This window comes from Trichosurus vulpecula, chromosome 4 (genome assembly GCF_011100635.1).
Source record: "Trichosurus vulpecula isolate mTriVul1 chromosome 4, mTriVul1.pri, whole genome shotgun sequence".
In the NCBI taxonomy this organism is placed as follows: Eukaryota; Metazoa; Chordata; class Mammalia; order Diprotodontia; family Phalangeridae; genus Trichosurus; species Trichosurus vulpecula.
In genome coordinates, this window is record NC_050576.1 from 90,980,122 (window position 1) to 90,993,261 (window position 13,140).

The following is a 13,140-nucleotide window of genomic DNA, read 5'->3' on the forward strand; positions in this document are numbered from 1 at the left end:
TTCTGTGGGTTTATGTCCAATTTATCCTGTATATATCTTGTTTGTGCATAGTTGTTTACCTGTCGTCTCCAACAGTAAGACTGTGAACTCCTTGGGGAAAGGGACTTTTTTTTTTTAACCCTTGTATACCCAGAGATTAGCATAGTGCCTGACAGAGGGTAGCCGCTTAACAAGTGCTTACTGGCAGACTCCTAGAGAGCAGGAACTGTTTTTTGCCTTTCTCACATACAAGCCTCCAGCTCCCCTAGAGCCTTCTAGCCCACCGAAGTTGAGAGTACACAGACGAAGACAGCATTACGCACGTTAAACACGCCGAACCAACCCACCTCCACAGGTCAGAAGAAAGTGTAGAATAAGCGAGACGTGGGAGGAGTCAGGGACAGCCACCTAGCAACCGCGGAACACCGCTGGGATCGTGGTTAAATTTGAAGACCCGGGGAGGGGCGGCCGAGCTGCCTACATTTCGGCGCTTTAGCCACGCCCCAGAGTCGGCTTGTTTCTAAGCGGCGCGTGGCTGTGCGCGCTGTGCCCGGGTGCGCTCCAGCCGCACGCGCACGCGCATCGCAAGCGCGTACCCCGGGGTCAGTCTAGACTGAGCGTGTGAGTATTGCGCCGTCTGCGGCGCCGCGTGCGTGTCTGGCCGAGCTCCTATCCCAGGAGGCCTCGGCTCCCCCTGGCGGCGGCGGGACCGCGGCGGCGGCAGCGACAGCGGCGGCAATTCGAGCTCAGGCGTTCAGCTTGGGCAGCCGGCGACGGGGCCTTGCCCGATAACGCGGGGTCCTCAGCTGCCTAGGTGTCTAGTGCCGTCGTCTTCGCGGGCGGCTGTTAGTACAGCTCTTGTTGGTGCGCTGTAGTGCTGTTGGCGGCCGCCGGCCGGGAGGAGCGGAGAGCCCAGAGGAGGGAGGCAGCCAAGGCGGCGGCGGAGGCTCGGAGGCCGTGGGGCCGGCGGAGCGGCGGCGGCCGAGGTAGCGGCGGCGGCCGAAGCGCAGGGGGCGGAAGATGGCGGACGTGCTGAGCGTCCTGCGCCAGTACAACATCCAGAAGAAGGAGATCGTGGTGAAGGGGGATGAGGTGATCTTCGGCGAGTTCTCCTGGCCCAAGAACGTCAAGACCAACTATGTGATTTGGGGGTGAGTGAAGCTCCGCTGCGGCCCGGGGGAGGGCGGGCGGGGGGAGGACAGCGCCCCCTCCCCGCTCTCCTGCCGGGACGCCCCGGATCCCGGGGAGAGGGGAGAGAGAGGAAAGGTGCGGTGGGGAAAGTTTCCCCCAAAGCTGAAGTTCACTTTGGGGGCGAGAGAGGCGAGGGAAGGGCCGTCCCTGAGGATGTTCGCCCCTTTAAACCTTTCGGGAGCGAGCCGGGGGGCGGGACCGAGAGGGCTCTAAGGGGCTGCTGGCCTTCTCGGAGTCCCCCACTCGCAGACTCGCTCTCTGAGGCCCTTGGCCTGGCGGGTTGCCATGTCTTGGGGCGTCCCTTTCCCCGCCTGCTCGCCCCCCATCTCGCGCTTGATGCTGGCGTTCTCTCTCTCCTCCAGCCGGGAGTCTGAACACGCTGTTAGGGGCACCCAGAGATGGGGGAGAGGGAGCCGGGCAGGTGTCCTCGCGGGGAGAGGGACTGAAGAGTTTGGTGGGTATGTTCAGGGGAGGTCGGAGCCCAGTGAGGTTTAGGGATAGGGGAGGGATGTCATTGCAAGTCTAGCAGATAGGATGTCCTGTCAGGGTTAGGTGAGAAGGCAGTAGGTGTTCGTGGAGGTCGTGGTTGACATCAATCAAATAGCATTTAGTAAGAGCCTACTCTGTGCCAGGCTCAGAGAATGGCAAAAAACCCAGTTCCTGTTCCCAAGGAGTTCAGTTTAATGGGAATGAGGTAGATGTAAGAGATGAACATTTTTAAAAGTTGGTGTGATGGAGCAAAGGGATATTATTGTATGTGTGGGCCTGGTTAACCTTTCTAGGTCTGGTTTTTTGAACATCATAAAGACCCTTTGTATTTCTTTGCTTTCCTAAAATTGTGATTTATGAGGAATTTTGGGGCACAAAGATTGTACCAGGACCCTATCATTTACTTATGTCAGTCTCATACTTGGTGAGATTTGTATTCTCTCCTAACATTCAGGCACTTGGGAGCTAAAACTTAAGGCCTCAGCAAGGGAAAAGGTGTACAACTTGAACTGTAGTTGAAAGGCCAGGTGAAATTTAGTTATTCTTGGGTGATTTTTGTCATATTAAATTCTTAATACAGAAGGGTTTAGTTTTCTTGGGTGATTTTTGTATACCATGTTGTGGAATTCAGCTTTTCTTAAATGTATCTCCTTAAGAAAATACGCACAGGTTCACAAACCTTTTTTTAAATTGTTGTGTGTTTTATTTTATAAAGCACATTCACTGAGCTGCTAGGGTAGTGGAGAGACAAAAACTAGTGCAACCTCTATTCGAAAGGTGATTATAGTCTATTAGATGTGACATTTACATAGTAATTTATTACTGTGTGATGAGTGCCTTGGGACTTCAGAGAAAGAATGATCACTCTTGACTGTATTTGAGCTGCTTCTTGAAAAATATGCAGAATTTACACAAGTTGAACTCGGGAAGGGAGGACTTTAAAGGAAGATGAAATTGCATGTGCAGCAGTATAGAGGCAAGGTAACTTAGGATATGTTTGAGGAAGTAGTCCAGTTGGGGGAATTAGAAAAGTAATAGGAAAAAAAAGTAATAGGAGACCAGGATAGAAAGCTGTATTGGGACCTGATTAATGTAGCACCAATTCAAAATTGTATAACTAATAAATGTTGTTTTGGCTGAAATGCAGGGCCTTCCTCTCCCCCACCCCCAACTTGGCATATATTACATTTGTGTAGACTTATCAGTGATGTGTTTCAGTTTGTGTGTATGGAATATGCGTGCTATACATATTCATTTTCCCTTTCTAAGACATTCCATTTTAGTCAGTGAATTTTTTTTAAACAATATGTAGGTTTGGGGCAGAGCCTTTTTTTTTTTTTTTTTTGCAGTAGGCCTAGGGACCTTTAGCAAATAAAGTCCCAGGCAATTTCCTGAAGCATTGAAAGGTTAAGAGTTATAGGATTGTTGATCCACATGAGGAAGAGACTTCAGAGGTGGACTAGTCCAACTACTTTCATTTTGCAGATGAGGAATATTAGGCCCATGGAGGTTAAATGACTTGCAAGGTAGTAAATGTCATGGGTAGAATTTGAACCTAAATCCTCTGAACCCGAATTCAGAGTTCTTTCCCCTTTACTACACTACCTCTGTAATAAGTACCAGAGGTAGGATTTAAAAATCCAGTTCTTCCTGTCTCCAATTCTACCAAGTAGCAGTGCCCCTACTGAATTTTCTAATAAATTAGTTTGGTATATTGATCTTAATTTCATATTTTCCTGCTTCTGATGGAAGTGCTAACAGTTAAATTCCCAGAATGTGAGCTGCAAAAAGGAGAAAAAGTCAAACCATTGAACTTCCTGGATGGATGACCCAAGCCATGAATGAGAACAGGCTGAAAAAAACTTTGTTACGCAAACTGTAACAGAAGTGATTTTTACTTAAACCGTTAGCATGGCTTTATTAGATTCAACTAACCAACTGGAAATCATTTTATAAAAGTATGGTATATGTATACTATCTTTTGGAGCCTAATATCCTGTGGTGTGGTACTGAATGTACACACTAAAGACCAAGGTGTTTTGTGTAAATTTTCTAGGGAAACACTTGATATGATCTAACAATGACATAAAGAATATAGTATAGTGACATTTTTCCCATCAAAAGATTTTAAACCATTTTGCACTATCTTCATTCTGTTAATTTAAAAATTGTGCAAGACAGTTTATTATTTTCCCATACAACTAAAGGGCATGAGAACATCAAAAGTTCAAAACTAATTTGTTTTTTTATGCTATGACAGAAATACATAGTTTTGATCTTTTTCTACTACCTCTTCAGAGGTAGTAACATAATGTGCAAGTGACCAGTGTATCTTCATGGAGATGCTGTAAAGGTTTTTTTTAATTCAAGATTTGGGCCTGTAATAAGTGAGATGACCATTTGCCTGATGAAGGAATCTTGAGAGAACAGTATGTTCTCTGGTTTGTTTCAATGAATGGTTTACTTGGAGGGGAGATCTGAGTTTTGGAGATGGGTAGATAGAATATAACACATACACTTTGAGTGATGGGTACAGGAAAACAGTATGTCCAGATCATAGCTGGTTTTTCCTGAGAATTTAAGGAGCTTAACTCAAGAAGAATTGAGAAGTTTGAGATAGTTTGGTTATTTGTAGAAAACATATTTTTTCAGGTTTTAAGAATCTGTTTTAAGTTGTGGGTGGAAATCACAAAAAACTTTGAGTACTCTGTGTATTTAGATCTCCTGTGAAAAGATTTCTAGCATCTTGATCCAAAGGATTTTCGAAGCTGCAAGTGAGATATTTTCCTGTTGCTTGCAGTTAGTAAAGGACAAAAAATTATGTCAGTTTGTTGTTATGGAAGTTTATGTGACCAAATAATAATAATAATAACTCAAAATTATGTAGTAATTTAAGGTTTGTAAAAAACTCCTGTAACAACTCTTTGAGGCATGTAGTACTAGTATTCAGGTGAGGAAACAGACTTTTGAAAAGTTCAGTGCTACTGCCACACAGTTAATAAGTTCGATGTGGGATTTGAACTCATAGAGGTCTTCTCTCTCCGTGTCTAATGTTCCATTTATTGTGCATCAAAGCATAGTGTTTGGAATGTTTTGTAAAACGGGTCTAATAAGATCTTCACTACTCACTCACCTCACAGGTTTGTTGTGAAGTTAAAATGAGATGCTAGATACAAAGTACAATGTAAAGTTAAGACGGTATATGTCAGTAGCAGTGGTTATGCCAGAATACTTATTAAATATATTTTGATCTTGTGAGATTATCTTATTTTATTCTTTCCCTTCAGGTATTTTAGTGGTCGACAGTTAAACTTCTAATTAAAATGTTTCACATATGTATGTATAATTTTATACATGGAATAATTACCTAGGTCTGTGGTGTCAAATCTGCAGGATGTATATTAACTTAGAAAAACCACAAAATAACTTTGTGTTGTATTTCTGTTGTATCAAACATTTCCCAATTAAATTTTGATCTGTTTTGGGCTACGTACCAACACCAAATTTGGGTCAGTGAGTTTGACATTTCTGATCTAGGTGAACTATCACAAGATTGTGAAGTCCAAGTTAGATAATGTATGTAAAGTGCTTTAAAGCCTACATAAATGTCTATCTAGATGTCAGTATTAATTATCTTGTGCCAAGGGAGGTGGTATTAAATAAATGAAATTTTAATTAAAAAAGTGAAATTTCTTAACAGTTATTTAAAATTATATTACATATATTGTAGTAGGTTGTATCTAAATTTCTCAAAATCATTTTTTAAGTATTTTGTTTTTAAGGGTTTTAAATTTTCATTTTAATAGATCAGAGTATATACTGAAATATTTTGATGGTGTTATTATTTTGCACTAACATTATGAATGCTTATTAAGTACCTACTATGGTGTGTAATACTGTGGAAAATGCAAAGATTAACGAGTCAGCCCCTGATCTCATAGAGCTTTAAGTAGGGGATATGACATAATAAAAATAAATATAATACAGAATAATGCCTTGTTAGTACATAGAGTTATAAAGTGCTATGCTGTCAGGTCCAAGAATGGGATAAGTGTGAATTAGGGGAGATCAGAGAAAGTTTCATAGAGAAGATGGCATTTTAGCTTGGAGTTTAAAGAATGAGTATAGATTTTAAGAGGGTTGGGGTGAGTAAGAGAATACCATTCTGGGCATAGAGGAAGGAAGGTATGGAGATCAAAAAGTATTGGGCATATATGGGGAAGGACAAGTAGTCCTGTTAGTTGGAAGAGTTTTGTTTTTTTTTTTTTTGGAGGGGGGAAGGCTGGGCAATTGGGGTTAAGTGACTTGCCCAAGGTCACACAGCTAGTAATTATGTTAACTGTCTGAGGCCAAATTTGAACTCAGGTTCTCCTGACTCCAGAGCCAGTACTCTGAGCCACGTAGCTGCCTCTAGTTTGGAGTTTAGATTAGGTAGGAGTGAATTAGTATGAGATAAAGCTGGAAAAGAGGGCTTTGGTTGCTGATTAAGGAATTGGAAGAATTTTAAGCAGAGAAGTGATAGGAATCGGGTCTGTGTATGAAAGGTAAATTTTCCCTCAGTGTGAAAGATGGATAAAAAGAAGCTTGAGGAAGAGGTAGAGGCAGGAAAACTGGTTAGGATGTTAATAATCTTGTAAACTTAATAGTTTAGTAAGATCATAAAAATTAGAGCTAGAGGGTAATTACATCAGAGTAATCTAGTCCAACTTGCTGATTTTAAGATAAGGAAACTGAGGCTTAATGAGGTTGTGGCTTGTGTAGGGCCACACAATCATTGGGTGGTAGAGCTGGGATTTGAATTGAGGTATCATAATTTTTTGTTTTTCCTAGTACACCTTACTGCTTGTGAGTAAAACTCTTACTTTGTTTACTTCAGGACAGGGAAGGAAGGCCAACCCAGAGAGTACTATACTTTGGATTCTATCTTGTTCCTGCTTAATAATGTACATCTTTCTCATCCTGTATATGTCCGGCGTGCAGCAGTAAGTAGAATTCCTTTCAATGGTTTATTGCTATAGGATCTACTATTTTTTTGTAAGTTATATTGGACAGGTAATTTTCTAGTTAGGTTTTTAATTTTCATGTTTGTAACTTCAAAAGAATGAAGGTGGTAGAAAGTGACACAGGCAAGAGTATGGGAGACTATAAGCCAGTCTAATATCTGTGATTTATGTTATCTTCATATGAAATGTGTTCATACTAACAAAAACAGGAAGAAATTGCTAGAAATGATTCTTACCCCTGTGTAATATAATTCTACCAGGGCATTTGGTAATATAAGATATTTTATGATACATTGTGTATTTTGTAGTCATATTCCAAAAGCTATAGAAGGGCAGAATTCTGGTTCTGAAATTCTATTGCCCTATAGCTTCAATAGTTATGGTAGTTTCGTCAGTAGCTTTGTTTATATATCTCTTAGAAGCAGATAGATATTTTGCTAAATCAGCTTTAAAAATGACCATGAGAAACTTTTCAATGTGTGTTTTTAAAAACTGTAGAGAGTATGAGGCAGTGATGAGAACATTTAAAAAATATGGTCAGAGCAATTATAAATGATAATGTAGAATTGTTGTTAGAATTAATTATTTCTGTATCTTGTATAAGTAGGCTGGTTAAAAAAAATCTTGCATATTGATTATGTGTAGCCAGTTTATAAAATTGAATTAAGAATTAGCTTTATATTTTGATAACTGACAATAGGAATTACCTTATTTGTAAAGTAAATGCTTTCATTTCTTTGATTATCTTTATCCTGAGGTTTTCACAGAGTGTCTGGCACTGTCCTCTGTACTATATTTAACCATGAAATGAATATACTATGTAGAATGAGATAATAAGACCACGATGTGTACCTAGACTCTTTTTAGCCAATTGGCACTACTCTTACATGTCATCATTGTAGGACTAATTGTTGATAAAATTGGAATATTTAACTTTGCCACTTGAAAAAAAAATCTTCTAACCCTATGGATTAGTACATACTAGGAATGTGAAGTGGAGAATTGAGGCAGTTCTAATGTCCAGTTGATTCAGGTCCCCAAATTTCATTTACTTTGAAAATTTTCCCGATGTTTTCTTTACCTTTACCTACCTTGTTTTAAAAAATGTAGAAATCTGAATCACTTGCTTTAAATGTAGATACTTGTAGCATTATAGTTTTATTTAAGCTTATTTTCCATCCTCCTGAAATAGCCTGCATGGTTATTATTTTAGGAGGGCAGTTTGTTTTTGTATGGAACTTTATTAACAGGAAACTACACAGGAGAAAAAGAAGCTACATGGACAGAGGCTTGGTTTGGAATTGGAGAATTTGTGTTCAGATCCTGTCACTGGCACTTAGTATATGTAACTTGGGGCAAGTTACTTAGTTTTTCTGGGCCTCAGTTTCATTCCCTACAAAATGAGGGGGTTGGACCTAAGGACCCTTTCAGCTCTAAATTCAATCTAAATCTTGATTCTGTAAAGCACCAATCAAGAGTAGAGGAAGCAGGAAAGGCATCTGAGGAGCTAAGAAGAAACTGTATGTAGGAAGTGACTTCAGTTTGGTAAGCGAAAGAAATGATTTCTCAGATGTGTAAACTATGACAGCTATGAAAAAATAGTGAATGTTCAGAGTTGGTTTTAGAGATTGAAATGGAATAGAGGCTATAAAAATGATTGCATTGAGGAAAGTGGAAAGAATATTTAAAATGAGAAAACTTGGTTTAAGGTCCTGTTTCCAACACTTACTAGCTGTGTAACTGGGGAAGTAATTTTAGACCTGAAGCTGTTTCCTTATTTGTATTCTGACAAAATTGTTATGAAAACAGTGCTTTGTAAATCTTAAAGTCATACATAAATGTAAATAACTTATAGTTCCTCTTCAAGAGAAATTATTTCTAAATGTTCTATGTATTTGAAAAGAATCCAGCCAAAATTTATTTCTGAAGAAAGTTTAGCTTCATTACATCTTTTGACTTTTTTTGAAATAAATATCATATTTAAAGATACTTGGTATGTAGATATATTGAGTGAAATTCAAGAAGCCAGTGGTTTTTAATTGAGCAAATTTCTTAAATTTAAAGTACTTTTTACTGATGTCAAATCTATAACTTTCTCTTTAGACTGAAAACATTCCTGTGGTTAGAAGACCTGACAGAAAAGATTTACTAGCTTATCTAAATGGTGAAACGTGTGAGTAATTGATACTATTGTTCTTTAGATAAAAAAACTTCCTGCCATACAAAATGGGAAATTACAATTGATGTTATCAGCTTGTATTAATATGTATTTTATCTACATTCTAATGTAACTGATTCTCCTCTTTATGAGACACTGTTGCTCCTGGTCCCTGCTCTCTTGGGATCTTCCATCTGTATACCACCAGTTTTCCATTGTAAGGTCATAAGAGTAGGGAATTGTTTCATTATTTGACTGTAACCATAGTACCTGGTATGTGTGTAAAAAGACTTAACACATTTATAATTGATTTGTTTGATCAGTTTGGGTTCTAGAACTCTGGAGCTTATGCCCCTGGAGATGTTTCTGTGAACAGAATGGGAATGGGGGAATGAATAAAACTGAGCAGAAAGTTGTCGGAGCCTGTTTGGGATAGAGGGGAAAGCAAGGACAGAAATAAGCCTGTGAGAGTTTGGGCATAGTAGGTTACAAGGTTTGGAACAGTTTTTTGTGTAATTGTCTTATTTTCTTACTAGACATTGAACTCCAGTAGGGAAAAGTTTGTGATCTTATTTGTCTTGTATTTTACCCTGTAGTCAGTTTACTTCATAAATATTTGTTGAATTTATTCATTAGCTGCTTTCACATAAATTATGAGTCTACATCAGAGGTTCCTAAACTTATTTGGCCTACCACCCCTTTTTAAAAAAAATACTCAGTGTCCCCCTGGAAATCTTTAATACATTAATGTTTTTTTTTTTTTTTTTGATTTGCATCACTCCAAAAAAATATAAGTTTTTTTTAAATGACATCTAATATTAAGTAACTTATTGTAAATTTGTAGGGTTTTTTCTGCATTGAAATTTTGTGGATGAAGTATTGAGTCATGTATTGTAAACCAGTCATTATATGCACATATTCCTGCTGATGATAATGCTGGACTTCCCCGACAAAGCACAAGAGGTTCACCTGCCAACACTTGCTTATTAAGACCTGTTGGCAGACTTGACCACTGATTACTTAAAACTTGCATTTTGTGTGTGTTTATTTGGAAAATAATGTAATCACTATAACTCTGTTATGCAATAGATGAAATATGTATGAATTTTTTCAAAATTTTCTTACCTTCTCTTCCTTCCTTATACTTCCATTGCCCCCTTATTTTTATTCAGTACCCCCAATTGCACCTGAGGCTACTACTGCTACCCGCCACCCCCATCATTCCAGTGATCCGAGAGGGTGGTATCTCCCACTTGGAACATTTGGACATGGAGACATTGCTAACGAGAACATTGTAGTCTCACATTTTCTTCTATTGCCAGGTCTCACATTAGGCAAAATTTTTGCATCAACGCAGGCTAAAAGCTTTTCAGCGTTTTCTTTCTAGAGTTTGAAAACCTTTATCAAATATTCTTGTCCTCTATTTTATTGTCTACCACTTATTTTTCTTATAGAGCAGAGATTATTAATCTTTTTGTGTCATGGACCCTTTTGGTAGCTTATGGATTTCTTCTCAGAATAATGTGAATATATAAAGTAAAATACTTAGAATTACAAAGGAAATTTAATTAAGTTGTGTTACTAAAATATGTCTTTTAAAAAGTTCGCAGACCTTAGGTTAAGAAGTCCTACATACCAATTTGGTAATATCAAAAATTTTTTTAAATTTTTTAATCATATTTTTTTCCTACCTATTTCAACAAATTACTAAGTGGTCACAAAAACCTAAAAAAAAAATCACTATTAAGAGAGCTCTTCTTCGTATGTAAGTTGATAAATGCTTTTAAAAATGTATATATAAATATTAAAAAACACTTTAAAAGTAGACCTAAGTCAAGTGAGAAAACAGAAAGTTTTAAAGATTCTTAAGATGTTTTCAGTAGTTCAAAGAACAAATGTAGATTCTATCTTTGTTCAGAGCATTATTCTAGCTCCTGAGAGAAATCAAATGATAAGTATGATGTGCTCTGTGACTTCATGGAGCTTATATATATGACAGATACACAAATTTGGATATATCATATATAGGTTTACATTTTATAACATTCATAATCAGGAATCCTTTGTAATGAAGAAATTTATGTATACCTTCTGTAAAAGGAGACAATATGGTATAATGAAAAGAGTACTGGATCTGAACTCAAAGAAGATCTTCTGCCTGTATGGAAATGACTTAAACTTCCTAGACTTCAGTTTCTTCATCTTTAAAATGAGGGGGTTGGACTAGATGGCCTCTGAGATTCTCTCTAAGTCTCTATCAATAATCTTATGAACTTCAATGTCTTTTAAAGGAAATTACATTAGAAAATCTAAGAGAAATGTGGATTTTTGTTGAGATCTGCAGGATAGTAAACCTTTTTTGGGTGATAGACTGGTGTATTTTCACTAGGGTTATCAGGTTGTCATTTGTAAAGATCGAATGAAACAATATGAAAACAAAAGCCTTATATCAAAGCAAACTGTAAATATTAAACTTTCTGAATGAATCTTTTTGAATCTTTAGCAACATCTGCAAGTATTGACAGAAGTGCACCCCTTGAAATAGGCCTTCAACGATCCACACAAGGTATGTCTAAAATGTAAATATGTTCATATTAGATTCTAATTCATTTGGAAGCTGTGTACTTAAAATTACCCCTTTTTTCCCTTCAGTAAAAAGAGCAGCAGATGAGATATTAGCAGAAGCAAAGAAACCACGAATTGAGGTAATGATTATAAAATGTTATTTATTGTTACAACAAATTGGTTACAGTTGTATTTTAATTTTTTGTGAATTATAAAAACTCTTTATGTATTAAATCTTATTTATGTTATATTTTTACTTGATTATATTCTGGGTATTATTAGTTTGTATTTTTCTCGAGTTAAGGCTAGTGTACATATGCATATATCAGCATATTCCACACACTTGCCATTTTAATATATGTGTTTATAGTAATATTGCTTCATATTAATATGCCATACTAATATTAGTGATAACTCACATTTATATTGGGTTTTAAGGTTTATAAAGTGCTTTATTCACAATAGTTCTGAGGGATAGCTAATACAAGTGTTCTTAAGAGGGAGAACTTGAAACACTGAGAGGTTAAGGGACTTAGTTATGTTTCTTCAATTAATAAGTGTCAGGCGAAATTTCATAGAATGCCAGGGTAAGAAGAAACCATAGAGGCTATTTAGTTCAAGAATTCTCTCTATAATCCCCTTTTCAGACATTGCTTGAAGACCTCTAGTAAGAAGTAACCTCCTATTCCCCATGGCAGCCTGTTATATTCTTTCAGCTCTGCTAAGTTTCATCTTACTAGATTTAGCCTAAGTTATAGAGTGTCAAAAATCTTTTTGGATCCTGGCTCGAGCATTTACTGTGTTAGCAGTTCCTCCTAGTTTTGTATTCTTTGTAATTTTAAGAGGCATGACGTGTATGCTTTAAGACCTGGATAAAAATGTTGGGATTCTGGCTTTGCCACATACTACATATTTGACCCAAGGTAAGTCATCTAACCTCTTTAGGTTTCAATTTCCTCATAAAGGAGGATGGGATTGACTTGTCTACTAAGGTCCCTTTTACCTCTCTATTAAATAGCATAAGACCAAGCACAGATTCCTAGGGCAGTCTTCTGAAGATCTACTCTGTATTAAACCATTGGTGACTACCTTTTGGGTCCAGCCATTCAATTTGTTTTAGTTCTAAGTCTCTTGACTACAAATCTATCACCTTGGGTGTTTGTCCTTGATCATTTAGTTTGTTTTCAGTTTTTCATTGTTTAAATCATTCTGTCTTGAATGTCTTTGTACCTGTTATTATTTTTTCCATATGGGTTATTTCTTTGAAGAATATTCCACAAACTTGACATATCTGGCCACAGAATATGAACGGTGTTAAAAAAATTTTTTTTTAACATGGCTCTCCAGAAAGATCAAATTATAATAATTAGATCTTTACAGTTCCCAAAGGGTTTTCACAGACATCATCTTACTTAATCGTCACGGTATCCCAGTGAGGTAGGTAGGACAAGGGTCTCTTCTAATAAATGGAGAAACAGGCTTAAAAATGTTTTGTCTTGCCCCATTCTGCAAAATAGTGGTAGAATACAGACTAAAACCTTTGTCTTCTGATTCTTGGTCTGGTATTATTACTATGATACCATATTATGCTGTCTTGCAAAGAGGAAATTTAGGCTTGGCATAAGGGGAAAAAATCCTTTGTAATAATTATCCAGAAATAAGTCAGGCTACCTCATGTGGCAGTGGGTTCCCTTTCACAGTGAAATCTTTAAGCACAGGCTGAATGATTATTTGTTGGTTATGCTAAAGAGGGCA

General features: G+C 37.6%; 1 protein-coding gene across 1 annotated transcript in view; it reads left to right on the top strand.

Moving 5' to 3' along the window:
* Positions 1-736: 736 nt before the first annotated feature.
* Positions 737-13,140, top strand: part of CDC73 (cell division cycle 73) — a 177,645-nt gene continuing 165,241 nt past the window's right edge. Inside the window, exons 1-5 of the mRNA XM_036755342.1 lie at positions 737-1,130; positions 6,536-6,641; positions 8,766-8,835; positions 11,324-11,386; positions 11,473-11,525. Coding sequence (XP_036611237.1) covers positions 1,000-1,130; positions 6,536-6,641; positions 8,766-8,835; positions 11,324-11,386; positions 11,473-11,525 — 423 coding nt within the window. The 5' untranslated portion in view covers positions 737-999. The remainder of the gene's footprint in view (positions 1,131-6,535; positions 6,642-8,765; positions 8,836-11,323; positions 11,387-11,472; positions 11,526-13,140) is intronic.